Here is a 25,012-nt window from a genome sequence, read left to right on the forward strand (position 1 = left end):
TTGCAATCAGCCCTCGTGTGGGATACCGTTCAGGTGTTTGGTCTTGTAACCCGAGACTGGAAGCACGCAATAGGTCAAGTATGGTGTCGATCGAACGGCTGCAAATTTAACTTTCCAACAATGTATTGGTTGATCGGGAAAAACGCAGCCCGAAGCTGACAGACGGTTGACCGTCTGTATAGTGTGGTAGTGAAAGGTTATTCTGTCGTGTGGCAGTGAAAGGGTTAACCTCTTATTTCACGTCACAAATAGATCAATATAGTCTGTATTAAGTCATGTCGTTTCTTTTTCAAATGTATTCAAGACCCTAACCCTATCAAAACAGCAGTCAATGTGTATATTTTTAGCACTATGTTGGTTTAGCAATGATTTGAAGTGTTATTAGCTAAATATGAGCTTATAAAAATCTATGCGCATTGCATGGGAAATCGGATGATTTAGACGCACAGACAGGAAGCCGTCATGAAATCGATTTAGTCCTAAAAAAGAGGAGACCCAGGGCTTTCAACAAAATTTCATAAAAATACACTACCCAGCTCACACCAGTAGTGTTGGGACTGAGGTAGTACTGACTCCTCACACTCCTTTTTGGAAAAACTCCTAAACATACCATTACATAAAGATGTGTAAAACACTCATTCTTTGTGATATTGTTATCGACTTTGGACATGTTCTAGATAAGACTGCAGGCTATGGCTCCAGTAGTGTTTTCAGCTAATAACTATAGAGTAGATAGATCAGGCATCTGTTTGCAAAATAATTCAGACTAAAATGAAAAAAAACGTATTTCAGTGTGTTCTCAAACGCAAACCTCTGTAACTCTATGGCAATAGCACTCTGAATTTGGTTCCACAGGAAGAAGTGTTTCCTTTCAAAAGAGGCCAAACTTGTGCATCTGCTACAAATGGTTCCAGAATAGTGTCCAATTTACTTTCAGTATGCAATCGTGTGGTAGTGAAAGCGTTAACCTTCTGTACTGTGGTGGTGAAAGGGTTAAGAAAACAACCAAGTTGTCTCTTTTTACATCATGCTAAATAAATGTTTTGCCTTATGAATTATTTCTTAAAAAATATTATACACTTCTATTTATAATTGTCTTGAGGAATGTCATATTTTGCTGATGGAACATTAAAGAATGAGTGAGATTAAGTTGAAGTACAGTATGTTTATTTTGATAAGTGTTTTGGGCAGTAACAAGTACGCAAACTTGTTTCATTCACCTCTGTACATAGTTTTTACAGTTGATAATGTTACATGTGTATCATCTCTAAGACTAAACAGTGAGTGAGCATTGTATGAACAAACAAGCTACAAGAAAGTAAGAACACCAATTCCATTCATTTAAAAAGACGATACAAAATCCAGACATTTTCTTATTTTTTTTTTTACATGAGCAATAACAATTTTCAAGTGCAAATATCCTTATCAACTCTATGATACATCATAGCAAACTCTTGTTAAAAAAGCAACAATTCAAAACGAAAACAAAATGTGTTCAGGTTGCAGGAAGGAGTTCTGGTGCGTGGGGCACGATGGAGTCGTTTGTTGTGAGCAAATCGGACCGTTTCTCCTTGACGTCCATGTGTAGGGAGAATGGATTTAAAAACGCCAATGGTTTTAATGCCACTGGGGTTTTTGAGAACACAAAGAAGTTGGCGTTGGTGTGACTTGTATCGGAGTGTCCTGACCGACTGGATATCTTGCATGGCTTTGGCCCATCATTGCCCTCTATTATTTGACGATGTGAAAAATCCCTTTGTGTGATCCTAAAGGTCATGTGCTTATTATCTATCTAAAGGAAGTGTACGGTCATTTATAAAAAGTACACCTATTTTTTTATTTACAAAATAAATGGATAAAATCAAATGTCTTCCCAGGGAAATTGATTCGATATCTGAGAGCAGTGACTAACTTGGGTTGAATGTACAGATAAAAGATAAAGATTAAGTTTTATCATTGTCATTAGCTTTATATCGACAATGCAATTGTCAGTAACAATTTGATTGCAACGGTGACAACACCTGGTACGGTAGACCATCCGAACTCAGAATATAGTGGTCGGTTTATTTTTTTTGGTCACTGTTGATGAAAAACATTTCCCTTTTTTTTCTTCTTTTTTCTACTTGTCGATACACAACATTGTTTTCAGTATTTCTCTGGTTGGAGAAAAGCAAATCAACATTGAAATGTAAAGCAATACTCCTTAATGTACATTTCAGCCTATAATCACCCATATTATCTTTAACTAAGAGTTGAGTCCTGACAGTCTCAGAGCTACATTCATTGACCTGAAACACATTTCACAAAGCACAGTCTATGGATCCAAGATTAAGGAGTGTTGCTTTCACAGAACTTGGAATTGATGGAAAGGGCTTTTCCCTTATCTCAAACCCGCCCTCTTTTCTTGATCCTCCAATCACAACTGTTGCTTCACGTGGACAAAGTTTGTCTGAGCAGTGGGTGAGGCGGGTTTGCGATAAGTCATTGGTGCACCTAAGATGTCTTCCTAGAATTCTGATGCCGTCATGGCAACGAGCAATGCTCGTTTAATTTGTGGACGGTGCATGAGGCTAGTTGTGGAATGTTTATCACACCTGTGAATGGAATGTTCATCCAAATGCCTTTTGCCATGACGGCATTTTCAAACCTTCTGTGGCAGCCATTTTGACGGTGTGCCAGCGAAGAATAGCCATTCAGGAATATACATTTAAATGGTAATAGCTGTTCCATCAATTCAAGTCCTATGGTTGCTGTGATTCATTGCACTTGGTACTGCAAAGGTAGGATGATGTGCTCTAGATCTAGTGCACAAAGTAATAACTTGGCCTGCCCTTTTGGGCCGTCTTTGGAAGAGCTGGTTTTATTGGGACGGACAGAATCTGACTCGGGTGTTTGGAGATGGACTGGGGGTGTCTTTGGATTAGAGATGACTAGGAGGTCATGGTCAGAAAGTGATTTTCTTTTCTTTTAGCGTCCTGCACAGGCTAATTTAGGATTAAAGAATTCAACCCTCGTCTAATTTATTTTCATTATTTACAAGATTGAAATAAAAACGTTATAAAACCGGTGGTCCACGGAGATGAGCGACGTGAGTTCATCAACATAACTGTCATCACAACAAAGAGTTGTGTTCCATATTTTGATTGATCTTCTCAGCTCCCTCTTCTAACAAACCTAAAGACTACTAGTGTTGAAGTCGCGAAAACACCAGAAAGACAACATGAGATTGAAGAATTAAAGTGACCTTTTAAAAAAAGAAGCAGCAAACTTATGTCCCTCAAAGACACTTTTCTATGTCTATCTTTCTCTCTCCCCCTCTCTCTCTCTCTCTCTCTCCCAGAGGCATGTTCCGCAGAGACGTATCTCTCTCTCTCTCTCTGCTCTGTGGGTCTCGCAAATCTTAAGTTTTCAAAAATTCCTTTCCAAAATATCCCTAACGTTCTGGAACGAGAAAAGGAACATTTTAAGATGCTTTAACTTAACTTTGGAGAATAGAATATCGGGTAATATCTGGATGCTAGGTAGGTAAACACCTGCACAATCTGGCGAGAAGAAAACGCAGAAGAACTGTTTTAACAGTAATACCGTTTAAAAGAAAATGCTCCAAGAGCTCAAATAGTATAGTAAGGCTTTGAATGACGTGGAATAGAGTGTGAACGTGAAATTAGCAGCCATGCCTCCTTGAGGACAGCTTGGGGACACTAAGGACGGACGGGGGACGGTGGGGGGGGGGGTATTTATACATCAATAAGAACAGTCTGTGGGAAGAGTTGCCGCCGGAGCTCTGAGAGAGAGACTCTGCACGTGTAGCAACTAGCTCCAGCTCCAACCATTTATATTGTAATGACGACACAACACTTTTTTTTTTTCCTTTTTTTTCTTTTTAACCATTCTACTGTCCGAACAGAAGTCTCTAATGTGTTTTCATCACACAAGACAATAGAAACACAAACCCACACACACACACATACTGTACATCCCACTCATGGCTAGAGCTGTGGGGGGAGGGGGTGGGGGGTGGGTGGGTGGGTGAAGTTGCAGACCTGTGTTTTAAGGGAAATCGAAACACGGATGGAAATCAAAATATTTTTTTTTCTTCTTTTTTGTCTTTTTTTAAAGTCTGCATAGTGAACTATTTCGCTGTAGAAGCCCCATGAGAATGAAAAGAAGGAAAACCATAATTTTGTGTTTTTAGTGTTTTGAAGTCCTGCGCGAGTTAGAGTAGCCGGTAAGGAGGGGGGTGGGGGGGTGGGGGGGGGGGGCACGGTCTGGTGCTTCCCAGTAAGGAGGGGGGGGGTGGGGGGGCATGGTCTAGTCTAGTGCTTCCCAGGCTGGTCTTTACTTGTATGGTCGCAGGAAGGCGGAGACTTTGCTGCTGATGAGGCGTATGAAGGAGCGGGGCAGCATCTCGTTGGACTCTCGAGTGGTGTACTTGAAGTAGTTGTTGGGGTGCGCCAGCACGTCGAAGAGTGTCTTAATCAGCTTTTTATCCTGTCGGGGAGGAAGACGACAACATTGTAAATGATTTAACCATCTCTTGAGAGTCACACCGCTCCATGAACCCCACCAAACCAACCATGAACCCCACCATCATAACAACTATCGTCCTGTCTCTCTTCTCTCCTTCCTCTCTAAATCACTTGAACATGCTGTATCCAACCAACTTAGATATCTCTTACAGAATGACCTCCCAGATCCTAATCAGTCAGGCTTCAGGACTGGTCACTCCACAGAGACGGCCCTCATAGCGGTCACAGAGGCTCTCACTTAGCAAAAGCGAAAGGCCTCTCCTCTGTCCTGATTCTCCTGGACCTGTCTGCAGCCTTTGACACAGTCAACCATCAGATAATCCTTGCGTCCCTCGCAGGAATGTGAGTGGCTGGCTCTGCGCTGACATGGCTGACATCATACCTCAGCAAACCGCTCCTACAAAGTGTCATGGAGAGGGTCCCTGTCGGCCCCCTGCAGACGGGTGTCCCTCAGGGCTCCGTCCTTGGACCCCTCCTCTTCTCGCTCTACACCAAATCTCTGGGTAACATTATCACGTCTCATGCCTTCTCAACTCTTCCTCTCCTTTCCTCCCTCGGATATCCACGCAACTGAGCGGATCTCGGCCTGTCTGTCCAACATCTCCGCCTGGATGACGTCCAACCACCTCAAACTGAACCTAAGCAAAACAGAATTGCTTCACCTTCCGGCCAAATCCTCCCCCCTGACCGACCTTTCCATCACAGTGGAGAATGTAGCTGTGGCCGCATCCCCGACGCCAAGAACCTTGGTGTTGTCCTTGACGACCAGCTGAACTTCTCCGCTCACATCGCCGCAACAGAACCTGCAGATTCCTCCTGAGCAACGTCAGAAGGATCCACCCCTTCCTGACAAAAGAAGCCACTTAACTCCTCATCCAATTAACAGTCATCTCCCGCCTCGACTACTGCAACGCACTGCTTGCTGGCCTCCCGACCACTGCCACCAAGCCTCTTCAACTCTGTTACGTGTGGGGTCTGTGTGTGCCTTGATCAGGCGTTCCCAGTGTGATGTGTTATGTCTAGCTGTAGTTGCCTGTCCTGGTTTTGTAGTCCTTATCGTTTTCCCTTCCAGGTGTACCCATTTGTAATCAACCCAGATGTGTCTCGTCTCGTCATTCCCTCATGTATAAGTGTTCTGTCTTCCCCTGTGTCTGAGGCTGATCCTGTCTGTGTAGTATGTGTTCTTGTCTGTCGTTACTTTAGTTTATTCTTCATTTCATTCACGGTAATTATTTCATTAAATATTTATTATAAAACTACTTTGACTGCCGTCTCCTTTGTTGTGAGAATGCAGCTGTGACCGCGTCCCCGACCGCCAAGAACCTTGGCGTTGTCCTCGATGACCAGTTGAACTTCTCTGCTCACATCGCAGCGACAACCAGAACCTGCCGATTCCTCCTGAGCAACGTCAGAAGGATCCGCCCCTTCCTGACAAAAGAATCCATCCAACTCCTCGTCCAATCAACAGTCATCTCCCGCCTCGACTACTGCAACGCACTGCTCGCTGGCCTCCCGGCCACTGCCACTAAGCCTCTTCAACTCATTCAGAACGCAGCGGCCCGCCTGATCTCAAACCTACCGAAGTCGGCCCATGTCACCCCACTTCTTAGGGACCTGCACTGGCTCCCCATTGCTGCACGAATCCGCTTCAAGGCCCTCGACCTAGCATACCGTGCGTCAAAGGGAACTGCTCCCGCCTACCTCCGGTCAATGGTCTCTAACTACACACCCTCAAGACCCCTACGCTCTGCTTCTTCTGGCCGCCTCAGACCTACTCCTATCCAAGCTCCGGGAGGGTCATTAAAGAGAAGTCGCCTATTCTCAGTCCTTGCCCCACAATGGTGGAATGAACTACCCACCCCAGTTAGGACAGCCGAAACACGTCCAATCTTTCACCGTCGACTAAAGACGCACTTCTTCAACCATTATCTGAATAAAAAAATAATAATAAAAAAAAAAAAAAAAAAAAAAAAAAGTATCTAACCCTAACTAACCATACTGTCATGCACTTGTCCTAATAAACTAACCTACACTGTAGCACTCAACACTTTGACGAACATTGTTACTCAGCTGATAGAGTTGTGCCCTTCCTGATGGCTTGTCGTACAGAACTTGTAAGTCGCTTTGGATAAAAGCGTCAGCTAAATGACTAAATGTAAATGTAAATGTAAATGTTGTGTTGCATTGACTCGACATCGAGCTTAAAGAATGTCAATGACAGCGTAACACGGGGGCTCGTGCCAAACTGGTTTTAACAAATTGGTGGTGGTCGCTAGGCTTGACCCACACTGTGAAGTATGGTTGGCAGTGTCGTGTGTGTGGCCCATATTTTAGACCCCCTTGGCAAATTATTCTCCAACAGGGAGCGTTCTCAACCAGCTAGGGTAGTTGGACCATTTTTTATGGTGTCTTCCATCGCCTGGGGACACACCTTATGCGGTCGGGATTTTAGAAAAATCCTGTCAGGCTCCTCCTAGGCCGGCGTGTGTCTAGCTTTTAGTTACATAGGGGGAATTATAATGAGGGATGAGAACGTTTGGGGATGGGCTTAGGTTTTCTTTTGACACACGACAGTTGTTAATTTGCGAATACTTTTAGGTGTGGAGGCGTTAGGCGGTCATACCAGTGCTCTTCTATATTTTTTATGTATAGTGACAGTGTTTTGTGGTTGGTGGTTAGGACTGCCCTAAGCACTGCGGTGGTGGAGCGGTGGCCATAATATGTAGGACCAGACTATACAGACGTATAGGGTGAAGCCGTTTTTTGTTTTGTTGTTTCTCTCTTTTATATATATTGATTGGTCATATTCAGTGGTAAGGGCGGATCCGTTTTTTTGTTCTCCTGGGGTTTTGTTTTTTCTTTCTCCCCCCCTGTTTATTCCTGAGTGGCGCAAAGATGCTGGTAAAAGTAGGAGACTTTGTGGATAGGCCAACAGTGGGCTTGTTGGGCGTATGCACGAAAGAGGAGTTGGTGGGGATAGCGGAGCACTATGGGGTTAAGCTTGCCCCGGGCATGAGGAAGGAGCAGCAGCAGGTAGTATTGGTGGAGGCTCTGACCGCCCAGGAGGTGCTGCAGTGCTCTGTTGGCGAGGAGGAGTTAGACCCAGTCTCTGATAGCTCACTAGTGCTGCGGAAATTAGAACTAGAGTTTAAGTTCGAACAGTTAAAACATTCGGAGGCGGAACGTGTGCGCGCGGAGGCGGAACGGAACCGCGCGTATGAGTTGGAGCATGTCGACCGTGACCAAGCCAAAGTGGAACACACTCGCACGCACAAGCTCGAACTCAGGAGGCTTGGGGTAGAGGCGCGGGCGGCACATCCTGAGGAACCTAGGTTCAATGTAACTAAGTACCTGCGTCTAGTACCACAGTTTCTAGAAAAGGATGTGGATAAATGATTGTCCATGTTCGGGAATGTAGCCACGACACTGAGGTGGCCAGTTGAACACTGGATGTTGCTGCTCCAGAGCGTCCTTACAGGTAAAGCGCAACATGTTTATGCGTCGCTATGCCCAAATACCCAGGACTACGCTGTGGTCAAGGCTGCAATTCTCAGGGCATATGAGCTGGTACCTGAGGCATACAGGCAGTGGTTCCGTGCTCTGAGGAAGAACAGCTTGCAGACCTATGTGGAGTTTGCATACAAAAAAGAATTATTGTTTGATCGGTGGTGCGCGTCGGAGAAAGTTGACACCCTGGCTAAAATGCGGGAGCTCATTCTTTTGGAGGAATTTAAGTCATATTGTTTGCCTGAGAATGTGGCGATGTACATCAATGAACGGAAGGTTGCTGAGTGCTCGGTGGCTGCGGGCCTTGCGGATGAGTTTGTTTTAACACACAGGGTGCTGTTTGTCATGCCTGACTGCCCTAGTGGGGAGGACAGACCGGGGTGGAGCTCCGGTGGCAAACCGGTAGCCTCTGGCAGTAGCGAGCAGTTAAAACATGCGGACGCAGGTGGAGTTAGTGAACGAGGAATGGGGGGGGACACTCGCGTGTGTTTTCACTGTGGGAAGAAAGGGCACATCAAGGACAATTGTTATGCTCTCCTTCACAGGGTTAACAGTCCTACCACGCAGATGCCACAAATATCGTTGGTTGCGACGCCCACTGCTATGGGTAAAGGCATGGCAACCTATTTACCTTTTATTAGCAGAGGGTTGGTATCATTTTGCAAAGGTGGTAGGAAAGTTCCTGTAACTATCTTACGAGACACTTCTGCATCTCAATCGGTTATCCGTAGGAATGTGTTACCCTTTGATAACAGATCAAAGGCACATGCTGGGATAAGGGTCAGAGCTTTTGGTAGACAGGTTATGAGAATGCCGCTACACAATATTCATTTAGAGTCGGATCTGGTGTCGGGACCGGTCGTAATCGGGGTGGATAGCCGTTTTCCGGTTGAGGGAGTGTCATTGATCCTTGGTAATGACCTGGCAGGGGGTAAGATGTTAATAAAATCAGATGTCATTTGCGTTTCAGCAGGGCCTGTTGTGGCGGACGTTCTGGCGAATGTGCATACGGGAGTTGTTCCATCAGATGCACTTACGACGGCCATGACGGGTAGTGCTGGGGGGAATTTATTTGACATGGGTGTATCGGTCAGTGATGCGGTGCCTGATGGTACTGGCCCTGCTTTGCCCATGGATGACGTGGGCCGTGTACCTATGCCCAATATGCCGGTGTCAGCCTTGGTGGTGGCTCCACCTGGAGTTGACAATGATAATGACAGTCTTTGTGTTTCAGAAGAGGGGGAGCTGGAGAATGAGGTCATTGTTCCATCCGGGGCAGACTGGGGAGCTTTGAGTGGTTGGTTGGCCTTGACCATCGTCTTGGCCGTTTTTCACACCCGGGCCAGCTGGGACTGTCCTCGTGGTTTGGGTTGGGTGCCACAGTCAGACCCGGCTAGACCATCTCTGACCCTGGTCGACTGGACATTCCTTGCAATGTGCTGATCTCTTTCAGAGCTGTCTTGTTGCCTATTGCATATTTTTTCTTGTGTATGGGTTTGTACATGCTGCCGCTTTGCCATCTCGCCCATGCATAGAGGTTAGCAGTGGTAGGTAACCCACTACAATAAGCAGGTTTGCTCCACTTGGTCCAGAGTTAGTTCTGTTCTGATTATTGGTGCCAGTTGTTCTAATGGGCATGACGACTGCATTGGAAATGAGCAACAACATGCAGTGTTGTTGCTGTAGTCAGGGGGGGGGGGGGGGTTGTGCTATTGTCCATAGGGTTGTGTGGATATATACTTTGTTGCTTTGTTGATCCCGCAGGATATACATTTTTCTCTGTTTTCCAGGGGTCGGGAGTGACGAGAAATTATCTGGGAACCTCCGGATTTCGGATTGGTGCTGCCCATTTCTCGACCACTGATTCCCTTATTTATATTTGTATTGCTGTAGTTATTGTGGGCTGTAATGTCATACGGAACGTGTTGGGGGTGTTGTGAGCTTCAGCGTGTGGGGGGGGGGGGGGGGGGACTGCCCATGGGCACGATAGTCCGATAGCGACATGGACTGTTGCATTACTGGGTAGATAACTCAGTATATACTGTGAGGTTAGAAATTGGGAGAGTGTGGGTTAAGATTGTTGTCGATATGGCTGGTATTTATTTATATTGATGATAATATTGTTTTTCATATATATAAGTTAGAGAATTTTTTTTATGTTCATTCCCCCATTTCGCCTTGGGGTTATGTACATAAATTTGAGGGTGGGGGTGTTACGTGTGGGGTCTGTGTGTGCCTTGATCAGGCGTTCCCAGTGTGATGTGTTATGTCTAGCTGTAGTTCCCTGTCCTGGTTTTGTAGTCCTTATCGTTTTCCCTTCCAGGTGTACCCATTTGTAATCAACCCAGGTGTGTCTCGTCTCGTCATTCCCTCATGTATAAGTGTTCTGTCTTCCCCTGTGTCTGAGGCTGATCCTGTCTGTGTAGTATGTGTTCTTGTCTGTCGTTACTTTAGTTTATTCTTCATTTCATTCACTGTAATTATTTCATTAAATATTTATTATAAAACTACTTTGACTGCCGTCTCCTTTGTTGTGTTGCATTGACTCGACATCGAGCTTAAAGAATGTCAATGACAACGTAAAAAACTCATTCAGAATGCAGGCGCCCGCCTGATATCAAACCTACCAAAGTCAGCCCATGTCATCCCACTTCTTAGAGACCGGCATTGGCTCCCCATTGCCGCACAAATCCGCTTCAAGGCCCTCGACCTAGCATATTGTGCAGCAAACGGAACGGCTCCCGCCTACCTCTGGTCAATGGTCTCTAACTACACACCCTCAAGACATCTACACTCTGCATCTCGGTCCTTGCCCCACAATGGTGGAACGAACTTCCCACCACAGTTAGGACAGCCAAAACCCGACCAATCTCAAAGACACACTTCTTCTATAAATACCTGAAATAAAAAAATAAACTAACAAACTAACCCTAACTAACCTTACTTGTCCTAATATACTAACATACATTGTACCACTCAGCACTTTGATGAACATTGTTACTCAGCTGATAGAGTTGTACCCTTCCTGCTGACTTGTCATACAAAACGTGTAAGTTGCTTTGGATAAAAGCGTCAGGTAAATGAAAAAATTTAAATGTAAATGTTGTTTCCCAGGTGGTGTTTCTGTATCCAACTATAAAGGAAGGAATCTGTCTACGTGTGTGCGTGTCTTGTCATTCGCATATCTCGAGAAATGTTCATCCAGGTCTTCCCACTCAGTGGGTGTATTCCTGAGGACCCAGGGGGGTGCGGACTCGAATTCTGTGCCATTCGGACAGATAGTGGCGCTATAGTGCGTGTCTGTCCTTTGCATATCTCGAGAAACGGTCGACCGAGCGACTTCACACTCAACAGGTTTATTGTTGGGGACGCAAGGGAGCGCTGTGATGAATTTTGTGTCATTCGGCCAGATGGTGGCACTATAACGACAAACGTTATGTTTGACGGGTGTATCGATGAAGACCCATGTCTCCTCAACGCTGCAAGTGGCCGTATGGCCGGGTCTCCACAACGCAGCAAGCGGGCGTACGGCCGGGTCGAAATTGCCGAAATTTGCGGATTGGTACCTGGTACCAGGTACTTTTTTTAGTACCTGCTTTGTCGGGGTTCCAAGCGGGTAGAAGAGGTACCAAAAAGTGACATGCAGACCACTGATTGGTCAGAAGAGAGAATCGTCACTACGTTATTATTGCGCTACACGGGGGACATCCTGCAACAAAACACAAACCCGCCATCTTTAAATAGCCTTGCGAATACTAAACATGATTAGCATTCGTTATTTGTTTGCAGCGAGAACAAAGTGCAATAAACAAGAAAAAGATACATTCAGTGTATTCTGCCTAATTTATTGATGAAACAAAACCAACAGAAACACAATTTACACAAATTTAAACAAAGAGTTTAGTCTCACAAAAATATAGCACATTTTGTTAGCTTATGTGCTAATGTGAGTGGGATTTCCCATTATAACCGTTATCATTGCGGCTAGCGTACATTAGCTAATAAGGCACTGGTTTCATAGCTAGCTTCGATATGTGTGTGTGTGTGTGTCGCGTTGAAGGTGACATCACGGCGCCCTATGACGACCAGCTACACTGACGGGGTGGTGCTACCCAGTGGAAAACGAACGAAGTACCAGGTACCAATAGCGAGTCGAGTCGAGTAGGTACCATGCAGTGGAAAAGCGGCATAAGTCTGCTTTGGATTTTGAATAGTTGAAACACACATATGGCGTGGGTTATAACCAGGGGAGGGGCTAGGGGGTGGCTACTTGGGCTCAAGCCCCGAATGTTTTCTGAAAAGCCCTGAATCTATTTAATTTTTTTTTTTTTTTTTTTTTTTTTTTTATTCATCATTGTTACATGAAAATATGTTTGCACCAGATTTAGCAGAAGCTAATTTCCATCTGTGGTCTATCCAGCTGCTAACTGTATTTGAGTGAGTTAAGTCTTGGTGTCATGGTAGACTCAGACCTAAGCTTTAAATCACAATCAACAAGTTGACAAAAACGTAATTCTTCCACCTTAGAAACATAGCTAAAGTACGGCCATTTATAAATCAAAAGGACGCTGAAAACCAGATCCATGCCTTTATTTCAAGCCAACTCGACTACTGTAATGCACTCCTTACCGGCCTCCCGAAAAAATACGATGATAACTATTTTATTGCAATGCACTATTGCATTATTTTATTCTATTTTACTAACTATTTTATTGCACTGCACTATTTTACTTTGTATCAGTGAATCATAGACGCCTGGCCATAAGAGCATTCGGAGCATCTCTGCTCTCCCACTATTGAACTTGGGGGAGCAAAGGCATGCTCTTGCTCCACCACTTTTTGATCATATGAAAAATATGATATATCCCCCCCCAATATATAAATCTAACCATAACTACGTTATGGTTAACTGAGTTTTATAGTGAAAAGAGCAGCTTTATTGGTCAAGATTGAAGGCTCTATATTGCAGGAAATTGCACGTACAGGTTAATTACCACCCCTTGCCTGCACAAAATTGAATTGAAAAAATTGAATTTTTTTTACAAAAAAAGAAAAAAAATAAAAAAAGGCTGGCTCTTATCTGGGCTAAGCCCCGGATCTCCTATAATCCTAAATCCGCCCCTGGTTATAACGAAACTTGCCTAGTCTTGTTTTCAAACAGCCCTTGCAACTTCGCAGTTGTAAAATCAAATGTAGTGTGAATGTGATATATCACCATGAAAGAGCTGGATCTCTACTGTCTTTAACTGTGAAATGGACACAACATTCTAACCATCTTTAGATAATTAGGTTTGAAAACATAGTTCATCTGAAAACTTTAAACTCACTTATATATATGGCTCTTTTGTCTGCAGGATTCAAATGACGATGCCAATGTACAGAAGCCACTGAATTATGCCGTAAAACAAACACTGCTAACCTTGAGGATTTCTTGATGGTTTTCTGAAGCGTAGAGTCTTCCGTCCCGTACTATGTCCTCTACGAGCTGTTCATAGTCCTCTGTAAATTTGGAAATATATATATATATATAAATATAACATTACAGTATGATAATACACTGTGTACACAACATCAGCCCAACAAAGTCACCTGGAAGACGCGACAGTCACACCTGTATCCTTGCACAGTCATGCAGACAAACTCATAACATTGCATCTCCATGAGACGCACTGTTTACAGTGATAACGACTAAACCAATAACTCTTGCTATCCTCAGTGGGAAGTGAACAGGTCGTCTCATACGATAATTGCCTAAGTAATTTTTCAAGATTTTTGGAAAAGAAGAAAAAGTTTTTAATTTATATATTTATTTTTATCAACTTTTTTCTCCCATTTTCTATTTTTCTCCCATCCCAATTTTCGTTTCATCCAATTCAACCCTCCCCTGTCTTTGAACGCTGTTTCATGCCTCCCACAAGCTGGCTGCAATGTGGACTAAGTCATGAACATAGCACGAGTCCCCTCCGATACTCGAGGTAACAGCAGTCGCATCTTTCCACCTGCACAGCGCGATCTTTCAGCGTCAGGGGTCTGGGCTTTGGAGGGGCCCCGCCCCCGTCGCTTCCTGATTCTACTGCGCAGGCGCACCAACCGACCTGTAGGAGTCGCTGTCCACAACGCCCGATACCCACCCATCAGTTTCCCTCCCCCTAATACTGCCAATGTGTATTAGTGCGGACGACCAGCTAAACTGAAAGCAATGTGGAGCGCTGGGCTCGAACAGGGAGGCGAACCTGTTCGAGCCCAGTCTCCAGTATTCGTGGTGAGCGCCTTGCCCACTGCACCACGTAGCTGCCCTTTTAATTTATATTTTTTAAATAAGTACCACAAGGTGTATCAACAAGTTTGCAAAACTACAAAAACACAACAACCATTGTGTAACAAAATAAGGTGACTTTTAAACAAAATATGTTGTGACTTAGGCATTTTTTCCTCTTACATACATACATGTCATACACTAGACAGTTGTTTTACTTGCCTAAGTCATGCGATCACCATCCATGTATGTAACGTTAAAATGCACAAGTCACACGAGTGAGTTAGGCAGATGGGGATTTTTGAACGTAACAAGCGTTCTGATTGGCTGAGGACATAGGCACTAAGTCAGGCCGATGCAGCAGTGTGCAGAGATTACAGTATCAATTTGGCCCAAAAATTACTTAGGCAATTATCGTATGAGGCTAACGAGGTGGGTTTATGGCGACTGACCGTCATAGGTGACGTAGGGGATCTGGAACCCCCGGGCGCTGTTGGCCTCGTTGGACTTGAAGTTGATCCAGAGCCGCCTGGAGCGGGCGGTGAAGGCGATGGGTCGCTCGTACGTCTGACACGTCTCGTAGGTCGTGATGGATGTAGCCGACCCTATATGGGAGGAGCAGGAAGAAGACACGAGCGAGAAGGTATCTTAGAAATGGTGCTTGAATAGAGAGCCTCTATATAATGCATATAATCCTCCTATATACTGTATATTAGGGCTGACCTCGATTAGTCGAATAGTCGACTAATTGATCGAAAGGAGCCATAGTCGACTGCCAACCTCTTATTAAAAAAAATAATTTAAAATCATTCTTTCCAAAAGCAAAGAGGTCTGAGAAGCATGGCTAACGCTAATGGTGCGCACACCAGCGAGGCGAACTGCCTAAGAACAACTGCCTGATACAATAGCTGACGGGAAATGCAGTGCTCTGTCCCCCTAGCAACAGGAAATACAGTGCTGTCCCCCTAGCAACAGGGAATACAGTGCTCTGTCCCCCTAGCAACAGGAAATACAGTGCTGTCCCCCTAGCAACAGGAAACACAGCGCTCTGTCCCCCTAGCAACAGGAAATACAGTGCTGTCCCCCTAGCAACAGGGAATACAGTGCTCTGTCCCCCTAGCAACAGGGAATACAGTGCTCTGTCCCCCTAGCAACAGGGAATACAGTGCTCTGTCCCCCTAGCAACAGGGAATACAGTGCTCTGTCCCCCTAGCAACAGGGAATACAGTGCTCTGTCCCCCTAGCAACAGGAAATACAGTGCTCTGTCCCCCTAGCAACAGGGAACACAGTGCTCTGTCCCCCTAGCAACAGGGAATACAGTGCTCTGTCCCCCTAGCAACGGGAAACACAGTGCTCTGTCCCCCTAGCAACGGGAAATGCAGTGCTCTGTCCCCCTAGCAACAGGAAACACAGCGCTCTGTCCCCCTAGCAACAGGAAACACAGCGCTCTGTCCCCCTAGCAACAGGAAATACAGTGCTCTGTCCCCCTAGCAACGGGGAATACAGCGCTCTGTCCCCCTAGCAACAGGAAACACAGCGCTCTGTCCCCCTAGCAACAGGGAATACAGTGCTCTGTCCCCCTAGCAACAGGAAATACAGCGCTCTGTCCCCCTAGCAACAGGGAATACAGTGCTCTGTCCCCCTAGCAACAGGAAATACAGCGCTCTGTCCCCCTAGCAACAGGAAATACAGCGCTTTGTCCCCCTAGCAACAGGGAATACAGTGCTCTGTCCCCCTAGCAACAGGAAATACAGTGCTCTGTCCCCCTAGCAACAGGGAATACAGTGCTCTGTCCCCCTAGCAACAGGAAATACAGCGCTCTGCCCCCTAGCAACGGGAAATACAGCGCTCTGTCCCCCTAGCAACAGGAAACACAGCGCTATGTTTCCCTAGCAACAGGGAATACAGTGCTCTGTCCCCCTAGCAACAGGGAATACAGTGCTCTGTCCCCCTAGCAACAGGGAATACAGTGCTCTGTCCCCCTAGCAACAGGGAATACAGCGCTCTGTCCCCCTAGCAACAGGGAATACAGTGCTCTGTCCCCCTAGCAACGAGAAATACAGTGCTCTGTCCCCCTAGCAACGGGAAACACAGCGCTCTGTCCCCCTAGCAACAGGGAATACAGTGCTCTGTCCCCCTAGCAACAGGAAATACAGCGCTCTGTCCCCCTAGCAACAGGAAATACAGCGCTTTGTCCCCCTAGCAACAGGGAATACAGTGCTCTGTCCCCCTAGCAACAGGAAATACAGTGCTCTGTCCCCCTAGCAACAGGGAATACAGTGCTCTGTCCCCCTAGCAACAGGAAATACAGCGCTCTGCCCCCTAGCAACGGGAAATACAGCGCTCTGTCCCCCTAGCAACAGGAAACACAGCGCTATGTTTCCCTAGCAACAGGGAATACAGTGCTCTGTCCCCCTAGCAACAGGGAATACAGTGCTCTGTCCCCCTAGCAACAGGGAATACAGTGCTCTGTCCCCCTAGCAACAGGGAATACAGCGCTCTGTCCCCCTAGCAACAGGGAATACAGTGCTCTGTCCCCCTAGCAACGGGAAACACAGCGCTCTGTCCCCCTAGCAACAGGGAATACAGTGCTCTGTCCCCCTAGCAACAGGAAATACAGTGCTCTGTCCCCCTAGCAACGGGAAATGCAGTGCTCTGTCCCCCTAGCAACAGGAAATACAGTGCTCTGTCCCCCTAGCAACAGGGAATACAGTGCTCTGTCCCCCTAGCAACGGGAAACACAGCGCTCTGTCCCCCTAGCAACAGGGAATACAGTGCTCTGTCCCCCTAGCAACAGGGAATACAGTGCTCTGTCCCCCTAGCAACAGGGAATACAGTGCTCTGTCCCCCTAGCAACGAGAAATACAGTGCTCTGTCCCCCTAGCAACAGGGAATACAGTGCTCTGTCCCCCTAGCAACGAGAAATACAGCTATCTGCCCCCCTAGCAATGGAATTATTCTGGAAAGGTCTATTACCCCCAGTGACTGTGTGTACATCAATATCCCATTAATATCCAGGACATTCGAGTGTTCCGTAGTTGTGTTTGACATATGTCAACATCATGCCATTTACAAGATCCTGGATAAGCTCACTTATGAGAAACCTGGATAAGATACCGGGGATATGGTGTGATTTGGCCAGACTCCATTTACTTTGGGTTGGGTTTTAGGTCTGTGTGTGTTCCATTCCCACGGTGGTAGATACAGGATATATACCGGCGATTGTGACGTGAAAATGCAACGTAAAGAAAAACAACCTACGACCTAGAGAGAGAGAGAGACTGACGTGGACTACAGTTCTTCCACAACCTACGACCTAGAGAGAGAGAGAGAGACTGACGTGGACTACAGTTCTTCCACAACCTACGACCTAGAGAGAGAGAGAGAGACTGAGGTAGACTACAGTTCTTCCACAACCTACGGCCTAGAGAGAGAGAGAGAGACTGAGGTAGACTACAGTTCTTCCACAACCTACGGCCTAGAGAGAGAGAGAGAGACTGAGGTAGACTACAGTTCTTCCACAACCTACGACCTAGAGAGAGAGAGAGAGACTGAGGTAGACTACAGTTCTTCCACAACCTACGACCTAGAGAGAGAGAGAGAGACTGAGGTAGACTACAGTTCTTCCACAACCTACGACCTAGAGAGAGAGAGAGAGACTGAGGTAGACTACAGTTCTTCCACAACCTACGGCCTAGAGAGAGAGAGAGACTGAGGTAGACTACAGTTCTTCCACAACCTACGACCTAGAGAGAGAGAGAGACTGAGGTAGACTACAGTTCTTCCACAACCTACGACCTAGAGAGAGAGAGAGACTGAGGTAGACTACAGTTCTTCCACAACCTACGACCTAGAGAGAGAGAGAGACTGAGGTAGACTACAGTTCTTCCACAACCTACGACCTAGAGAGAGAGAGAGACTGAGGTAGACTACAGTTCTTCCACAACCTACGACCTAGAGAGAGAGAGAGACTGAGAGAGAGAGAGAGAGAGAGAGAGAGAGAGAGAGAGAGAGAGAGAGAGAGAGAGAGAGAGAGAGACTGATGCAGTTCTTCCTCAACCTACGACTGTGGAATAATTGTATCTCCCCCGCCATCCGAATTGTAATCCCCCCCCCCCCCCCCACAGACAGCCGACTGTCCTCCAACACCCTTCCCCAATTCACCCACCTTTCGTCTCTGTCCCCCTAACTCACCCCCGTCCCCCTTCCTTACTTCACCCCTCCTCCTCCTGATTCCTCCCCCCCTTTCCCTCCGATTCACCCTAGCCTGCTCCAATACCGACCTGGGCCAAGCGAGCCTACCCAGAATTCCCCTCTCTCTCCCCTATAAAGAGCCACCCCTGAGCGGACTCTGGAGCTCACCTGTCCACTAGGCCGGTGTCCCAGTTGGGTCATCCAGGCCATAACTCTGAATAAACTAAGGCTGTCAATGTTAACGCGATATTAACGCGTTAACTCCCGATTCTATTAATGCCACTAATTTTTTTAACTCAAGATTAACTACATTTTTTTTTTTTTTTTTTTTTTACTAGACTTCACTCAGGTGTATTATTGATGCTCTCATTGATACTATGTTTGTTTCTGAAGTGTGTGTGTGTGTTGTGTGTGTGTGTGAGATATAGAGAGAGAGGGGGGTGAGAGAGATGAGGAAGGGGCAAGAGAGAAAGAGAGCTGGGAGAGTGTGTGTGTGAGGGAGAGAGGGGGGTGTGTGATTAATCAGCCCTTGTGTGTGTGAATGTAACAAGTTCCTAACGTTTTCTTTCCCCTATTATTTCATGCACTTTATTCATTGTTTTAAATTATTATTTTCTTTTACAGTAAGTTATTTTGTGCATCACTCTGTTTTGAATTTGATGCAAATTTGCAATGCATGAGGGTCATCCTTTTGTGTTAAATGGCTGCATAAAGCAAGCATTTGTTGACTCGCATGTTGATAAGAGTATTAAAACTTGGAACTTGAAAAAGATCTGTTTAAGGTCAAAAAAATTAAAATGCGATTAATTTGCGATTAATCGCGAGTTAACTATGGACAATCATGCGATTAATCGGGTTAAATATTTTAATCGTTTGACAGCACTAGAATAAACCTTTGTTTACCAAGTCTATCTAGGACCAAGCTACATTGCAAATTCTCTAGTCAACTATGTGCCTCGTAGAACATTGCGATCATCTACTACTGGTCTATTGAAGGTTCCAAGCCACAGTCTAAGGAAAATCGGGGATGCAGCCTTTGCAAACTATGCACCAAAGTTATGGAACACACTACCTATGGACATTAGGGAAGCTAGATCTCTTAATATTTTCTAAAATAAGCTAAAAACTTACCTCTTCACCATAGCCTTCTAATACACCCCGCTGTTGATTGTACTGTAGCACTATTTTACTCTGTCCATTCTATTGCATAATTTTACTATCTATTCTATTCTATTATTGCACTGTATTATTTTACTCTGTCTATTGCTTTTTTATTACAGGTTCAAAATTGTCAGGTATTAAACTGTGTGGGTATCAAACAAGAGACTGTCAGGCTTTAAAACTGTGTAGGACCCAGGCCTAGAACTGCACCCTGAGAGAGGGAACTGCGCCCTGAGAGGGAGGTTTGCCCTGAGTGGGAGGTTCAAAGGGTCAAAGTGGGTATAAAACAGGAGGGAAGACTGTCAAGTTTTAAACTGTGGATACCAAACAGAGTGTTATGGTTTGTAACCGACCCCAATCGCACAACACAAGACAGGTATGGTGGTTTGCCAAGAAACAGATATTTATTGTGAACAGGGAAAAAGGGCACTGTCCCTTTAAGGGAGAAAACACAAAACACTGGAATAACACAAGAGGGGAAGGTAAAGTGCCTTGAAGAGGTGGGCAGGTAAAGGGAACACTATGGGAAGGTAAAGGGAACGCCTAAGGGAAGGTTAAGGGAACGCCTTGGGAAGGTTAAGGGAACGCCTTGGGAAGGTTAAGGGAACGCCTTGGGACAGAGGACTAGGGACTAGGAGAGCTAGGGATAGAGGACTAGGGACTAGGAGAACTAGGGACAGAGGGACAGGTACTGGGGAACATAGGGAACAGGTTCTGGGGAACAGAGGGCCAGGTTCTGGTGACAGAGGGAACAGAGGCCCGCGGAGGCGGGCTGGGGACAGGGAGGAACTGGGGACTGGTGGGAAAACATCTGGGCCGCTCTGCAGAACAGAGGAGAGGGTTAATATTCAAAGGGAAAAAACAGAGCAGATGCAGAACAGTCCAAACAACAAAGTAACAAAGTAAATACTATCTGCGTGTGAACAAACACACAGTGGGAGATGGAATGTCCAAAATAATATCCACGAGAGAACAAAACAGAGTGGGAGATGAAATGTCCAAACTAATAACTAAGTGAGAACTAAAGGAGGCAATACGCTGGGGAACAGCAGCGGGACGAGGGCAAGGGGCATAACGCTGAGTGAGTGACATCACAATCAAAACTCACCCAGGCGTATGCGTAAAGGTACAGGGACAGCAGCGGGAACGGGGGCAAAAGCATTACGCTGAGTGAGTGACATCACAATCAAAACTCACCCAGGCGTATGCGTAAAGGTACAGGGACAGCAGCGGGAACGGGGGCAAAAAGCATTACGCTGAGTGAGTGACATCACAATCAAAACTCACCCAGGCGTATGCGTAAAGGTACAGGGACAGCAACGGGAACGGGGGCAAAAAGCATTACGCTGAGTGAGTGACATCACAATCAAAACTCACCCAGGCGTATGCGTAAAGGTACAGGGACAGCAACGGGGCGAGGGCATCGCCACCGGGTGGCTGGCTGTCCGAGCCGAGGAACAGAGCGCTGGAACAGCGGCGGTGACGAGGGCATCGTCCACCGGGTAGCCGCTGTCGGAGCCGAGGAACAGAGTGCGCGCCACACCTTGGTGTGCGCGTCGGAACAGGGAGCTGGAACAGTGGCGGTGACGAGGGCATCGTCCACCGGGTAGCCGCTGTCGGAGCCGAGGAACAGAGTGCGCGCCACACCTTGGTGTGCGCGTCGGAACAGGGAGCTGGAACAGTGGCGGTGGCGAGGATGTCGTCCACCGGGTAGCCACTGTCGGAGCCGAGGAACAGAGTGCGCGCCACACCTTGGTGTGCGCGTCGGAACAGGGAGCTGGAACAGTGGCGGTGGCGAGGATGTCGTCCACCGGGTAGCCACTGTCGGAGCCGAGGAACAGAGTGCGCGCCACACCTTGGTGTGCGCGTCGGAACAGGGAGCTGGAACAGTGGCGGTGGCGAGGATGTCGTCCACCGGGTAGCCACTGTCGGAGCCGAGGAACAGAGTGCGCGCCACACCTTGGTGTGCGCGTCGGAACAGGGAGCTGGAACAGTGGCGGTGGCGAGGATGTCGTCCACCGGGTAGCCACTGTCGGAGCCGAGGAACAGAGTGCGCGCCACACCTTGGTGTGCGCGTCGGAACAGGGAGACGCTTCGGGGTGCGTCTGCGAGGAGGAGTGTGCCAAGCACGAAGGTCTGGAAGATGCGCGTCGGTGCGCTGGTACGGAGGAGCGTGCCAAGCTCGAAGGTCTGGAAGATGCGCGTCAGTGCGCTGGTACGGAGGAGCGTGCCAAGCTCGAAGGTCTGGAAGATGCGCGTCAGTGCGCTGGTACGGAGGAGCGTGCCAAGCTCGAGGGTCCGGGAGATGCGCGTTGGTCTAGATGTGCGTCAGGACGAACAGCTGCGCTGGGGTCTGCAGTGGAACGCTGGGGTGCCTCCCATGGAAGTTACAGGGAGCGCAGAACAGTCTCCTCCACAGGCTACGGCGACAGCAGACGAAGGCTGGAGCAAACATCTCAAGGCTGGAGAGATCCATCTTACAGCATTGGTAGACCAGAGGATCTCCCGAAAGAGTCTAGATGTTAGAGAATAAGACTCGGCATGAATACAACACGACCCCACGCCAAAACGAGGGGAAGCGCCCTGGTATTTAAAGCCCACAGGGGGACTCATTAGCCTGCCATCACAGGTGCGAGAGATAATAGAATATCAAACAGGTGTGGCCACTAAGGGTAAGGAACGAGAGGGTGGGGGCTAGAGAGAGTGAGTAGGGAATTCCTAACAGTAGGCTTAAAGAAGACAGAGAAAAGGTAGTGAGCAGCGGGCAAAACCTCACAGTACCCCCCCCTCAACGGGAGCCACCCGGCGACCCAAAACAAATACAGACAGAGTGGCAGGGGGCAAAACAAGAGGTACTGGCCAAGCCAGCAGGGGAAGCCACCACAAGAGTGGGGCTAGCAAAAGAAACAGGGTCGCCGAGGGGTAACTAGGGTAGCAGAGGGGCAACTGGTCTAGAGGAACTGGGTCTAGAGAACTAGTCTAGCGAACTGGGCAAGAGAACTGGTCTAGAGAACTGGTTTAGGGAACTGGTCTAGAGAACTGGTCTAGAGGAACTGGTCCAGAGGAACTGGGTCTAGAGAACTGGTCTAGAGCAACTGGTCTAGAGGAACTGAGGGGCAAGCAGGGTAGCTAAGGGGTAACCATGGAAGCACCGGGAAAGGGCTAGCAGAGGGAAGGTTAGCTGCCAGGGCACTGATAGCTACAGGGCCTATGCTAGCTGTACTGCTACATCAACATAGAGGCTGCGCAAGCTGCCGGAGCCAGGCTAGCAGAGGGAAAGGGTAGCTGCCAGGGCACTGATAGCTACAGGGCCTATGCTAGCTGTACTGATACATCAACATAGAGGCTGCGCTAGCTGCCGGAGCTAGGCTGGCAGACAGGGCTGGACCAGCATGAGAGCACAAGCTAGCTGGAAGGACAGTCCTAGCTGTGTGAGAAAAACTGACCTTGCTAGCTGAAAGGGCAGTCCTAGCAGTGGGATAAACTACACAAAAAAAGTGGAGGCCATGCAGAGGGACCGGGTTAGCTGCTTGGGCCTGGCTAGCTACAGGGCCTATGCCAGCTGCAAGGCTGCATTAACATAGAGGCTGTGCTAACAGCCGGGGCCAAGCTAGCAGACCGGGGCCATGCAGAGGGAAACTGGGTTAGCCGCCAGGGCATGGCTAGCTACAGGGCCTATGCCAGCAGCAAGGGCTGCATAAACATAGAGGCTGTGCTAGCAGCCGGGGCTAAGCTAGCAGACAGGGGCTCTGCTGAGGGACTGGGTTAGCTGCCAGGGCATGGCTAGCTACAGGGGGGTCAAACAGGGCAAAACGGGAAGCAAACAGGGGAGCTAACCGGGGAGACTAACAAGCTAAACAGGGGAGTAACAGGCTAACAAGGGAGCTAAACAGGACTAACAGGGAAGCTAAACTGGGCAAACAGGGAAGCAAACAGGGCTAACAGGGGAGCTAGAGGGGAGACTAACAAGCTAACAGGGGAGCTAACAGGGAACAAGAAAAAAAAAGGCAAACTCAACATACACCGTCTGTGCTGGCTGGGGTCGTCGATTTGGTGGGGTCGTACTGTTATGGTTTGTAACCGACCCCAATCGCACAACACAAGACAGGTATGGTGGTTTGCCAAGAAACAGATATTTATTGTGAACAGGGAAAAAGGGCACTGTCCCTTTAAGGGAGAAAACACAAAACACTGGAATAACACAAGAGGGGAAGGTAAAGTGCCTTGAAGAGGTGGGCAGGTAAAGGGAACACTATGGGAAGGTAAAGGGAACGCCTAAGGGAAGGTTAAGGGAACGCCTTGGGAAGGTTAAGGGAACGCCTTGGGAAGGTTAAGGGAACGCCTTGGGACAGAGGACTAGGGACTAGGAGAGCTAGGGATAGAGGACTAGGGACTAGGAGAACTAGGGACAGAGGGACAGGTACTGGGGAACATAGGGAACAGGTTCTGGGGAACAGAGGGCCAGGTTCTGGTGACAGAGGGAACAGAGGCCCGCGGAGGCGGGCTGGGGACAGGGAGGAACTGGGGACTGGTGGGAAAACATCTGGGCCGCTCTGCAGAACAGAGGAGAGGGTTAATATTCAAAGGGAAAAAACAGAGCAGATGCAGAACAGTCCAAACAACAAAGTAACAAAGTAAATACTATCTGCGTGTGAACAAACACACAGTGGGAGATGGAATGTCCAAAATAATATCCACGAGAGAACAAAACAGAGTGGGAGATGAAATGTCCAAACTAATAACTAAGTGAGAACTAAAGGAGGCAATACGCTGGGGAACAGCAGCGGGACGAGGGCAAGGGGCATAACGCTGAGTGAGTGACATCACAATCAAAACTCACCCAGGCGTATGCGTAAAGGTACAGGGACAGCAGCGGGAACGGGGGCAAAAGCATTACGCTGAGTGAGTGACATCACAATCAAAACTCACCCAGGCGTATGCGTAAAGGTACAGGGACAGCAGCGGGAACGGGGGCAAAAAGCATTACGCTGAGTGAGTGACATCACAATCAAAACTCACCCAGGCGTATGCGTAAAGGTACAGGGACAGCAACGGGAACGGGGGCAAAAAGCATTACGCTGAGTGAGTGACATCACAATCAAAACTCACCCAGGCGTATGCGTAAAGGTACAGGGACAGCAACGGGGCGAGGGCATCGCCACCGGGTGGCTGGCTGTCCGAGCCGAGGAACAGAGCGCTGGAACAGCGGCGGTGACGAGGGCATCGTCCACCGGGTAGCCGCTGTCGGAGCCGAGGAACAGAGTGCGCGCCACACCTTGGTGTGCGCGTCGGAACAGGGAGCTGGAACAGTGGCGGTGACGAGGGCATCGTCCACCGGGTAGCCGCTGTCGGAGCCGAGGAACA

General features: G+C 47.6%; 1 protein-coding gene across 1 annotated transcript in view; it reads right to left on the minus strand.

Moving 5' to 3' along the window:
- Nucleotides 1-1,150: 1,150 nt before the first annotated feature.
- scube3 (signal peptide, CUB domain, EGF-like 3) overlaps nucleotides 1,151-25,012 on the minus strand; it is a gene marked incomplete at its 5' end in the record, with an annotated part of 169,706 nt that continues 145,844 nt past the window's right edge. Inside the window, 3 exons of the mRNA XM_084333573.1 lie at nucleotides 1,151-4,491; nucleotides 13,456-13,535; nucleotides 14,745-14,897. Coding sequence (XP_084189699.1) covers nucleotides 4,339-4,491; nucleotides 13,456-13,535; nucleotides 14,745-14,897 — 386 coding nt within the window. The 3' untranslated portion in view covers nucleotides 1,151-4,338. The remainder of the gene's footprint in view (nucleotides 4,492-13,455; nucleotides 13,536-14,744; nucleotides 14,898-25,012) is intronic.

This window comes from Notolepis coatsorum, assembly GCF_963971535.1.
Source record: "Notolepis coatsorum genome assembly, chromosome: 17".
NCBI classification, from domain to species: domain Eukaryota; kingdom Metazoa; phylum Chordata; class Actinopteri; order Aulopiformes; family Paralepididae; genus Notolepis; species Notolepis coatsorum.